General features: G+C 35.0%; 1 protein-coding gene and 1 pseudogene across 1 annotated transcript; both read right to left on the bottom strand.

Moving 5' to 3' along the window:
- Nucleotides 1-2438: 2438 nt before the first annotated feature.
- On the bottom strand, nucleotides 2439-4772 carry LOC110687100 (annotated as a pseudogene).
- Nucleotides 4773-6584: 1812 nt separating this feature from the next.
- On the bottom strand, nucleotides 6585-11207 carry LOC110687429 (tropinone reductase-like 3). The gene is made up of 6 exons (XM_021864076.1): nucleotides 10991-11207; nucleotides 10344-10460; nucleotides 9476-9610; nucleotides 7514-7639; nucleotides 7298-7399; nucleotides 6585-7205 (listed from the first exon to the last, which is right to left on the bottom strand). The coding sequence occupies exons 1-6, from the start codon at nucleotides 11120-11122 to the stop codon at nucleotides 7056-7058; spliced, it is 762 nt and encodes a 253-aa protein (XP_021719768.1). The 5' UTR covers nucleotides 11123-11207; the 3' UTR covers nucleotides 6585-7055.
- Between the last annotated feature and the right edge of the window lie 51 nt (nucleotides 11208-11258).

The raw sequence follows: 11258 nt of genomic DNA, 5'->3' as shown, positions 1-11258 counted from the left end.
TTTCCTCCACCAACACACGCATAACTACCTTGGAGTCCACAGAGAGTTGAACTCGTCTGTGCCCCCCATCCCACGCAACACACACGCCTTTCAACACAGCAGCTAGCTCCGCCCTGGTACAAGTTCAGCTCCCACAATTCAAAGCAAACACCTCATGAACTTCTCCTCTATGACCTCTCATAATTCCTCATGAACTATTACAAACTACGGATCAAGTTTGCTGAGCTATTCATTGGAGCTTTAATAGCTTCAATGTTACAAAGAATACAAAACCTTATAGAACTTAAACACTACTTTTTCACAGGAAAATGCCAACTTGAAAATCCAAATGATTGCCCTTGAACATGCTGCAGGAGATACCACATTTGACCTTTGTTGGCTATGTAACCCCCTTTTTGTTGAGATTAGGAATAGAACGGAAGAGCGGAATACACACGATTGTTGGTATGATGGCCTATGTTTCCTTGTTATGATGGCCAATTTTTTTTTAAAAAAAGTGCCATTTAAACGTGAAATTTTAACACTTGACTTTTACAAGATTTTTCGTTCAATGGATATCTTTGATCATTATTCATTATACTTTCAGCTTTATATAAGTAAATTTAAAAATTTTAAATTTTGAAAATGTATACTAAAGCAAATCTAACACAATCACACAATGTATTGCTATGGTTGTTTTATATCGTCCACATTTTTTTTGGGGGGGGGGGGGGGGGAGGTGTAGAGAGGGCAGCAAATGCAAGTGATATAGATGTTTTTTATTTTTATTTTTTATCACAGTCCTTTAATATCAATCCTAGAACTTTAATAAACTAATAAGTTAGTTAACATTCAAGTTGGCCACATACTAGTATAATGCATGAAAAATGAGTCAAACTTTTAAGGAGAAAGAAAACATATAATTCATTAATCATTATCATTACCATGATACAATTACATGATAGGACTCCATTTGGAAGGGTTGTTGTTCAAGTGAGCAGAGAGAGAAGGGTTGTTGTTCAAGTGAGCAGAGAGAGAGAGGAATACGTTAAATACACCTATACACCTAACTCTTGACGAACCTAAATACAAATTAGATTTTGTACAATTATAGTGCACTAATAATCTATGATATTATCCTTTCAACAAAGAAAAAAAAATGTACTCCCCAAGATGATTACTTTGCATAGTTTAATGTAATCGTCTTATTATTATGGCTTAGCTATTATAACAACTCTCATATTCATTTTAGTAATGACAATTTTTGGAGTCATCCACCCACCTCAATAATCACTCTCAACAAACCAATTTTTTATAATTCAGCTCAACTGTTTCACAATATATAATGATTTTTAATATGATGTATGAGTAACAGGTAACACTTAGATATCGCCCAAACCAACAAATAGTTACGAACAAGATTATTATGGAGTACATAATATTAATGAAGGTAGTTATCATGCTAGATGATACAACTTATTGAAAAAGCATACATCGTTGGAGTGTATTGGTTGATCAATCACAAATTTCTTTGTCACAAGTAAATATTAACTCCCCATCGATGACATTGTAATAGCAAATACATGTTCCGCAACAATACTTATAGTCCTCGCACATATAGCATGTTGTATCAGCGAGAGAATTGATGTTAATAATGTTTGAAAGGGGAAGAAGTTGGCGAGCAGACGCCGTGGTTTCAGGCGCAGTTAACAGCAGCAGAAAAGCAAGCATCAGAACAAAACCAACGCAACCATTCTCCTTCTTCATCTGATCTCTACTTCTTCACCGTTTTTGTGTCGAGTTGTGTCTTGTGTGATGGATTTGAGATACAAATGTCGTATATATAGCTGCAAATATGGTACATGTTAAATGGCCTCTTGGTGCATACCAAGGGGTACACCTTATTTTATAACAAAATCTATACTCATTAACTATGAAATTTATTACTACTTGATATATTTTTTCATTAGGCCGGCCGCCACTCGAATTCTTTGTATAGCCACCAATACTAAGCTGTATATGACAACAGGTCAATGCTGTACGGTCGGATTGTTACTTATCATATTTGTCCACGGGATAAATGGTTGTGGCTTATTATATTTGTCCACGGGATAGTTGTGGAGTAGACTTTTTTTAATGTCTGTATTCATTTAACAACAAATGTCTATTGATATTCTTCTCTTCCTATATCCTTCGTATGATCTTACTTTAATTTGTAGCCTCTTTGTAATTTCCTTAGTTATGTGGTAGTTTATAGTAGTTAATCACCTTGTTTATTCTGATTAACTTTATGTTGGATCTTGATCTTCCATGCTTTGATTACATATTACTTGGGGAGAATTTCAGAAACCCGTAAGCTAGCTCAACAACAATAACTAAATAAAACTCTTTTTTGGGTCTAAGTTTATGTGGTTCCAACCTCCCACCCTAATGTAAAGTGCATTTGTGTGAAAGTGGTGTGTAAGGAATGTATCGAAAAATATAATTGACCATTCTGATTACGTCGGAATTTCAATTTTAAGAAGTCAGTGATGTTTATCACGGCACACCAATTTTGATCAATTTCTCATATTTATTAAAAGTATTTTGTAGCTTTGTAAACACCCTATTTACAGAAACCCGACCTTTGGATGCTAAGTCTTGATCTCCTTGGCGCTCTCTAGGTTTTTTATTTTTTTATTTTTTATTATTTTTTTGTAAGGAATATATAAGTATACTGTATATAACAACATTAACACACATTATAATAAATCAAACATGGCTACTCGAGTTTGAGCAACACGCGACGAAAAAGAATTTGACAATATTTGACATCTCGTAGTTGTAACTAGGACAATACATTTATTACATTAGACAAATATCATACAAGAGTAGAACACTAGAACGTAACAAGGTTTGCCCCTCCACCCTCTTGAACCTTTTCTTTTTCTTCTTAAAAAAAAATTACAAAATTCATCCTCTACACATATAAAAAATATGTTGATGTGTAAGTTGATTAAATTAATTAACATAAATATAATCAAGCTAAGGTCAAGATTTGCAACACTAACCTCTAAGATTTATTTCAAGCTCCATAATTTATAAGGATTCAACGGAGTATAGACAGTACGTATAATTAATGACTAGGAGGGGAGGTAAAGGCGGTAGCTTAGAGTCGAGTATGCATTCCTCCGGAGACCAGTAAAGTTTCACCGGTGATGTAAGAGGCCTCGTTCGAAGCTAGAAAGGCGGTAGCATCAGCTATATCTTTTGTACTTCCAAACTTTTTAAGTAGAATCCCTTCCTCGAAAATTTGCCTCTACAACGTTACAAGAAAAAAATAAAAAAAAATTTGCTTTAAGCAACAACAAAAATGTATATGATAAAGTATATAAACCAATTTTGGGCTTCAATCATCAGTTTAAGTATTTTTGTATACTCGCTCTATCAGAATAAAAGCAAGCTGATTGCCTTGTAATACTTACAATTGAGTCGGACTTTGTGATAATTCCTGAGAAATGTGTAGGAATATAGCCAGGGGCAACACACGTTTACGCGAGTATTTGGTGCCATTACTGCGGCTAGTGCCTAGAAATAAACGTACATAAACACGTAGTACATGAGTGAAAGTGGTCGTAATGGAAATGAATTTAAATGTAATTTCGCAAAGAAAAATCGAGGTACTCTGTGACTATCTTTATAGAGCCCGGATGGATACATGCATGATCGAAACAATAATTACTCGTACCTTAGTAAGACCATGAAGGGCTGTCTTGGTGACTCCATACATAGTCATCAAAGGCATAGGCTGATACGCAGTAATTGAGGAGATAATATGATGGCTGACTCCTTTGTCAAATGGGGTGCAGCATCCTATGAAACAAATATAATTATCCATATTTTGCTTTCGCAAATGTAATTTACGTGTTACAACTTTAAATGTCACCATATAATGGATATATGAATAGTGCAAAAAATCAAAGTAAAAAGTTTTTTTTTGTGTAACATAGTGTTGTTTTATATTTGTAACAAAACTTACCTGGAGAAGAAGTATAGGAGCTTTCACATTAACCTCCCATAACTTGTCGAGGGCAGATTCTTGTGTGTTTAAGATCGTGTCCGGTGTTGGATTAACAGCTGCATTTGATACAATCACGTCTATCTTCCCAAATTTCTGCAAACCAATAACTGTCGACAATTCAGATTGTAATCAATAATCACACACTAATAATCCAAACTAATTAAGGTGTTGTGTTGTTTGCTAGAATATAATGTAGAATTGATATAATTCTAGCATAACACTCATCAAAACCTCTGATTAATTATTAGCAAAAATATAATTAATTAACCTGAATAGTAAGGTCTATCATATTTTTCCTCTGTTCTGCATTGGAGACGTGACAAACAACGCCTAAAACGTTAATTCCTTTGCTATATAGCATCTCTACTGCTTCATCCACGTTTTTCTGCAAGCATTTGAACAACATTAATCAAATACTAATCCTGTCAATAAAGATAGCACAAATTAATTGATAAGTCAATTGATCAAAGCCTTAATCCCATAAGTACGTGGGGTCGGCTACATAAACCAAAAGTGATTATTCCGTATAGTCATCCACAAAAATTTTCCTCCTTCCCTTACAATCAAATACAAACAAAAATTTTATGCAAGAACAACCAACCTATTTGCGAGAAGAGATGACAACAGAAGCTCCTTCCATCCCAAGGCGTTCAGCAATGCATAAGCCAATACCTTGAATTGATGCAGTGATTATAGCCACCTTACCGATGTATCTCTTTCCAATCTTTTCCATTTTTCCTTCAGTATAACTACCCATTTTGTTACCTTAATTAGCGAATATATATATAGAGGGAGTACGTACATTTTTGTTGGTTATTAATGCATGTTTGTATATTATGTGCTAAAGAGTTGCATTACAAAAAGATGTGTGCCTGAAATACAACATTAATTAGCACTCGCTACTCGCTAGCGTGTGGTATTAATGTGATAGTCAAATTGTGTATAATTTATCACACACTTCAGCTTATGAGATGAATACACTCGTATATAACATTACAATCTCTCTTATATGCCGTTATGTGAGATGCACGGACTAACATATATATATAAAGACAAGTTTATTTATGAAATAAAATAGCCTCATGATATGATCAAAGAGAACAATGGAATAGATGTTGGCTTACCTTAACTCAGTACCAAGATTCTACAATAGTGTGTATTTGATTTATTTTTCTTTTCTCTACCTTATTTCTCTCTTACTGAAATTATGTCAACTAATATTCTTAGTCTTTGCTTTTATACAAACACTAAAACTCTAAAAGTTTTACACTTTGTTTTGCTTTCCTCCTATTTCTATGAGCGCTCATTTTATATCTGCCTCACTTTTTTTTATTCTTTGTTTCTCTTCTTTTGTATTTTGACCCACCAATTTGTTATGATTTGATCCGCAACCAATATGTTCGTTATTTCTGTGGTCCAATACAAAGTAATTAAACATCACAAGTCAAATTTGATTTGAGAACTACTCGTAATTATTTTAGGAATTAATATTTGAGGGCGGTATAATTACACATACGGTTTAGGCATCCAGTTTGGTACACATACAATGTCAAGTTAGTTACAACTTGCGGGATTCAAATTTATGTGCACTTCACATTTTAATATATGGTCATGAAATTTTTAATGGTGATTTAATTTAGTGCAACATGAGTTTTATGAAGGTTTATTATGTGATTAACTAATCATTATTGGGGTTCTTCCTTACTTTGTTTTACTCCATTATGATTTGTTTTGGCTTTGATTTACCACGACATATACACATGATGCGACTCCATTTGATAGATTTGTCTTGCAAAAGCATAGCTGTTCGGACAGTCGAATTGGGTCCTGCAAGACTAACAAGGTTAACTGCCTCAGGGTTGTTTATGAGAAAGCCCCTTCAATAGTTAAGTCAGTAAATGATGTTGTTAGAGAGAAAATAGAGAGATAAAGAAAATTCATTACTTCAGAAGTGATGTGACAGGTTTGTAGTGACATCTATGTAGGCACCTGCGCTTATGGGTAGAGGTGTCTATTTGGGTGTCCGGATCGAGTTCGATAAGGTTGTGTCAGGTCATGTTAATTTTTAAAGTTGAATCATGCTAAATTATTGTATCAATGTGAGTCGAGATTTAAATCGAATATATTTTAGGTCGGTTTTGAATCGGGTCAGGTTGGGTGTGGTTTTGAGACCTCTACTTATAAGTCGTACGGATATAGGACTTTTGGATCCTAGTTGTCGTATTGACATCTATGTAGGCACTCTTCATGGAAGCTAAGTTGGGCTAACCAAGGGGGCTCAAATTATAATTATCAAACTATTTTCTATTATTTTATGCTAATCACCTTCATACAAATTTTATATGGAGTACTCGATTACATCTAGAGTTAGGTATACCTAATGGTGTTTTTTTTGCTCATTTATCCATTTTATACTTTATTTGGAGGAATTTCAAGCGAGCAAAAAAACACCAATAGTACACCTAGCTCTTGGTGTAGCCGTGTAGGAGAAGGCCGCTCTCACCCTAAGGAAGTAAGGAGCAAGTGCTAATTTAACGCAGAAAGATTGAGGCCGAAGAAACTTGGGTACAAAATAGATTTATGAATACAATGCACTATTCTGTGATAATATCCTTTCAACAACTTTTTATTTTTCTTTTTAAAAAAAGAAAAAGAAAATATATCTAGGATGAACTGAACAACCGCTTCTTGTCTGCTGTATCTGAATATTTTTGAACAGCCACTCTTGATTTACAGCCCTTGTTAAGATTGTTGGGGAACAAAGACGGCTTTCTCATAACATTTCTTGTATTCATTAACCATGCTCTTCCAGACCCTTTATTTAGGTGGCGGAATTCCTAACAGCAGCAGATGGGAGGGAATTTCTCTGGGGTTACTGTGAGCTCTGATCTCTCCTGGCCTCAATAACTATAAGACTATAAAAAATGCAAAATCATGAAATTACAATAAACATTGGGATTAATTAATCTTGTTTCAAATGCTGTGCAGACAAAAAGGCGAGGGCCTGCAAGTGTAATTAAAGGCGGGACGGAGTGCCTCCGGCAACCACCAATGTTTCTCCAGTGATATAAGAGGCATCATCAGAAGCAAGAAAGGCAGTTGCAGCTGCCATGTCCTCTGTGGTTCCAAGTCGATTAAGAAGTGCCTTCTCTTCAATAGCCTTCCTCTGACATTATAGTTTCCACAAAACATTAGTTACCATTTCAATGTTGTACATTATAAAGTTCTGGGGAAAGTGTTTGTTAGAATGACACTTACAATTGAATCATTGCTTGTGAGGAAATCAGCAAAGCGGGTAGGTACAAAACCAGGGGCAACACAGTTGACACGAGTTTTTGGGGCCATCTCAGCTGCCAATGCCTACTCAAGAACAGGGGAGTATGATACGAATCATTTACTTTGTATTGTGCGAAATTTCAAAAAGTTTACATACAGAATAAATGGCATCCACATTGTAAGACTTGATACTAGTACCTTTGTAAGTCCAAGAAGAGCTGTTTTTGTCACTGCGTACATAGCCATAGATGATGGAGGTTGATAAGCAGTAATTGATGAGATGAAAACCACTGAAGAGCCGTTGGTCAAATGGGGTGCAGCATCCTAAAAAGAAGACATAAAAGACTATGAAGGTTGGAATCAGTTGAAGCTCAGCAAATGTGGAGTAAAAACTCTGATCCAGGGGAGCAGAGAGAGGGGGGTGGGGAGACAAATCATTAGAAAACACAATTCAATAAAAATTAATTACTTGGCTCGTCAATTACTTTCCATTATCCATATGTTGAAAAATAGGTACGTGATGGAAGTCACACTTGTACACGTAAAATCAAACTGCAGAAAACTGAATAAGTGGCTACTCGTATGTTAGATGTTATCACGTAAATATGATACCAACATTCAAGAATCATTGGAATATGGTTATCCATAGGAAGCAACACTTGAAGAAAAGGCTGTTTGATCTTATAAAAAGGCACATCAGAAAGAGAATCTTAGTGAACAAATTCAAGAAACTCCTTCATTGGGAAGGCTTCTTTCCCACTTCTGCTCAACTTTTAATATTACCCATGCTTTCGACGCTTCCCATTGGCAAATTTTTGCTAGAGCAATCGACCTGTTTTGAAGGAGGGTAAAGAAATTGGGAAAATTTGTAGCACTAGATATTTTTGAAAAAGTGATGCAGAGAAAGGTTGACTTTCAAAATCACCCAAAAAAAGTTCCATTTCTCGTTCTTGAAAAAATCACCCCATTCCTGAAATAGGGTTTTTTTTTTTTTTTTTTTTTTTTTTTTTTTTTTTTTTTTTTTTTTTTTTAATTATGTCTCCCCCTTCCCCTGACCCCCCTGTTCTGCCTGCAGGTCTCCGTCTTTCTTCATCGTCTGGTAGCGCCGCCGTGTTCTCCTCCGCCCTTCAGTCGTTTAAGGAAGCCCTAACTCACTCGCCTTGGTCCTCAATCCCCCTGCTTACCTCCTTTACCTCTACTGCAGCTTCAGCCCCTCCAGATTCTTTCGACCCAACCCTTCATGCCTTCATTCCCCTTTGTGTGATTCGTGGAAAAATTCCATAATTGGTAAGGTTATCGGTAAATCTTTCTCTTTCCCTTTCCTAAAGCTCTTTAGCGAAAGTGTTGCCGCCATCGGGATCCTGGGAACTCTTTTCCCTGGGTAAAGGTTTCTTCCTTATCTGGTTTGCTAACCCAGAAGCCGTTCAATTAACTTTGAAAGAGTGCAACCAGAGGATCCGGGCAAAGATGCTAGCATGCTTATTGTCAAACAATGCGACCTTTTAGAGGGGATGCATAGTGTCGAGCTCAACCATGAACCAAGAGGAAGCAACAGGGCAGCAGATCTTTTGGCTAAGCACCGTAGAACGTATGCTAGCATTGATTGTAATCTAGTTATTTTGGAAAATTATCCTGACTTCTTAGCTACTGTAATTATGGAGGATAGACCTCCTTAACTGCTTTGTATTGTTGAACTCTATTTACTCTAATCTAATCTAATTCCCCGGCTTGCATCAAAAAAAAAAAAAAAAAGAAAAAAAGAAAAAGTGATGCAGAGAGCAAAGAATATGGCAGAAACTTAAGCCTCCTCAGAAGAGACAATATAGTCAGTTAGACCAAATTACGCATACTAGTAATACAATAGATAGTCCACCACATGCAGCACAAGCCTTGACATGTCAACAACTCATCCATTCTGAAATACTCTCTCCACAAAGTGCTACTTTAGGATGTCCCAAATAAGTTAAGTCACATTTGCTAGTACAGTATCGGATTTTCAATTAAACCCATGAGTATTAGGGAAAAATAGATATAACACAACTATATAAAGGGTGGATTTTTAATTTCATGTTATATCCTGAATTATGACTTGTGAGATGTTTTGATAACTTGAGAACTAAGAGGGAGCAATATACTACTCCAGCTTCTTACAGAAATTACCTTGAGAAGGAGTATAGAAGCTTTGACATTGATTTCCCATAACTTGTCTAGGACAGATTCTGGTACATCTAAAATCGGATCCACAGTAGGATTAGCTGCTGCATTAGATACAACCACATCAATTTTCCCGTATTTCTGCAAGCAAGAAAGGACTTTCTGTGAGCATACTAGGAAAAGCAGTTTACAGAAAGACAACAACAAATACTACTCCGTAGTATAGAATGCCATTAGAAAACTTTTTAAAATAAAGAAGGAAAGCTTTAGCATTTCAGAAAGTTGTGATGAAAAGTTTAAGTTATTCCTAGTAGATTTTGTTACAAGTGAGCAAGTCACTCCCGTAGTATAGAATGCCATTGAAAACTTTTTAAAATAATAAAGAAGGAAAGCTTTAACATTTCAGAAAGTTGTGATGAAAAGTTTAAGTTATTCCTAGTAGATATTCTTACAAGTGAGGAAGTCACTCCTTAAAAAGCTTATGCCTTTAGAGATTAGAGAACATGTAAATGATAAAAGAATAACATCAGGAGAAGTTCCCTAGTTCATTTTCAAGCTAAAATTCCGAGAATTTTACAATCGATTTATTTCAATTGCACGACATTATCTCACAGTCAGGGTTACATTTTGGGTACCAAAGACACATTCATCAATCTCGAGCAACATTTCAGGATCAAATAGGTACAGAGTAAAAATTAGAATTAGATGCACTATACCTAAATACTTAATAAAATATCAGCAAAACCCATCATAGTGCATAATCAACAACCATGATTCATTCTATAATTAGAAAAAAAATCATAAAATCAACGTAAACGTAGAAATCATCGAAAAAACAAAAACAAAAACAAAATCAAGGTGATAAAAAAGGCACCTTTATAGTTTCATCTATCAAATTCTTCCTTTGTTGAGCATTTGAGACATGGCATGCAACACCGAAAACATCAATCCCTTTACCCTTTAGCTTCTCAACTGCTTCATCCACATTTTTCTGCAACAACCCAAATAAAAAATAAAATAAAATGAACCCACTTTCAAGCTAAAAAATAATCAACCACAAAAAAAAGTCATCAAATTTGATCAAAGACAAATGTAATTAAGAAACAAATTTCACTATAAACCAATTTTGGAAGCTCAAATCAAAATCAAAATCAAATAAACCCATTTACAATTTCAAGCAAAAATAATCAAGAACTACAAAATTAGTTTAAATTCATCAAATTTAATATACCCTGATGAAATTCAAAGACAAAACTCCACAATAAAAAAAAAAAAAAAAAAAAAATTATCAAATTTTCAAACCCAAATCAAAAACCAAACAAACCCACTTTCAATTTCAAGCTAAAAAACCCAAGAACTACAGAAATTCGCATAAAATTCAGCAAAATTGATTAGACCCAGTTGAAATTATGAGACAAATTTCCACAAAATAAATCAAAATTTCAAACCCAAATCAAAATCAAACGATTCCGATTTCAATTCCAATTCGAATTTGGAAAGAGAAGAAGTGAATTGAATAACCTGTTTACGAGAAGAAATAACAACAGAAGCTCCTTCTAAACCAAGGCGTTCAGCGATGCTAAATCCAATTCCTTGAGTAGAAGCTGTAACAATGGCTACCTTTCCTGTGAATCTTTTCGCAAAAATCACCATTGTATTTTTTTATGTTTGGTGATCGATTAGAAATTGGGAGGTTTGATCTGTGAAATAAAAAGGGTTTTTCATTTTCTTCTATTATCGATTCGATCCCTACTCTATTTTGTGGTGGACCCCGTGGAGCCATCCCCTT

This window comes from Chenopodium quinoa, unplaced genomic scaffold (assembly GCF_001683475.1).
Source record: "Chenopodium quinoa cultivar QQ74 unplaced genomic scaffold, ASM168347v1, whole genome shotgun sequence".
NCBI classification, from domain to species: domain Eukaryota; kingdom Viridiplantae; phylum Streptophyta; class Magnoliopsida; order Caryophyllales; family Amaranthaceae; genus Chenopodium; species Chenopodium quinoa.
This window is presented reverse-complemented; position numbering and strand designations above follow the sequence as displayed.

Bases quoted from the DNA above. Each gene is read 5' to 3' on its own strand.
- LOC110687429 (XM_021864076.1), bottom strand. From the start codon at position 11,122: ATGGTGATTTTTGCGAAAAGATTCACAGGAAAGGTAGCCATTGTTACA. The intron at 10,461-10,990 runs GTTATTCAATTC...GGGTTGTTGCAG, and splicing joins TTATTTCTTCTCGTAAACAG to AAAAATGTGGATGAAGCAGT. The intron at 9,611-10,343 runs GTGCCTTTTTTA...TCTTGCTTGCAG, and splicing joins TGATAGATGAAACTATAAAG to AAATACGGGAAAATTGATGT.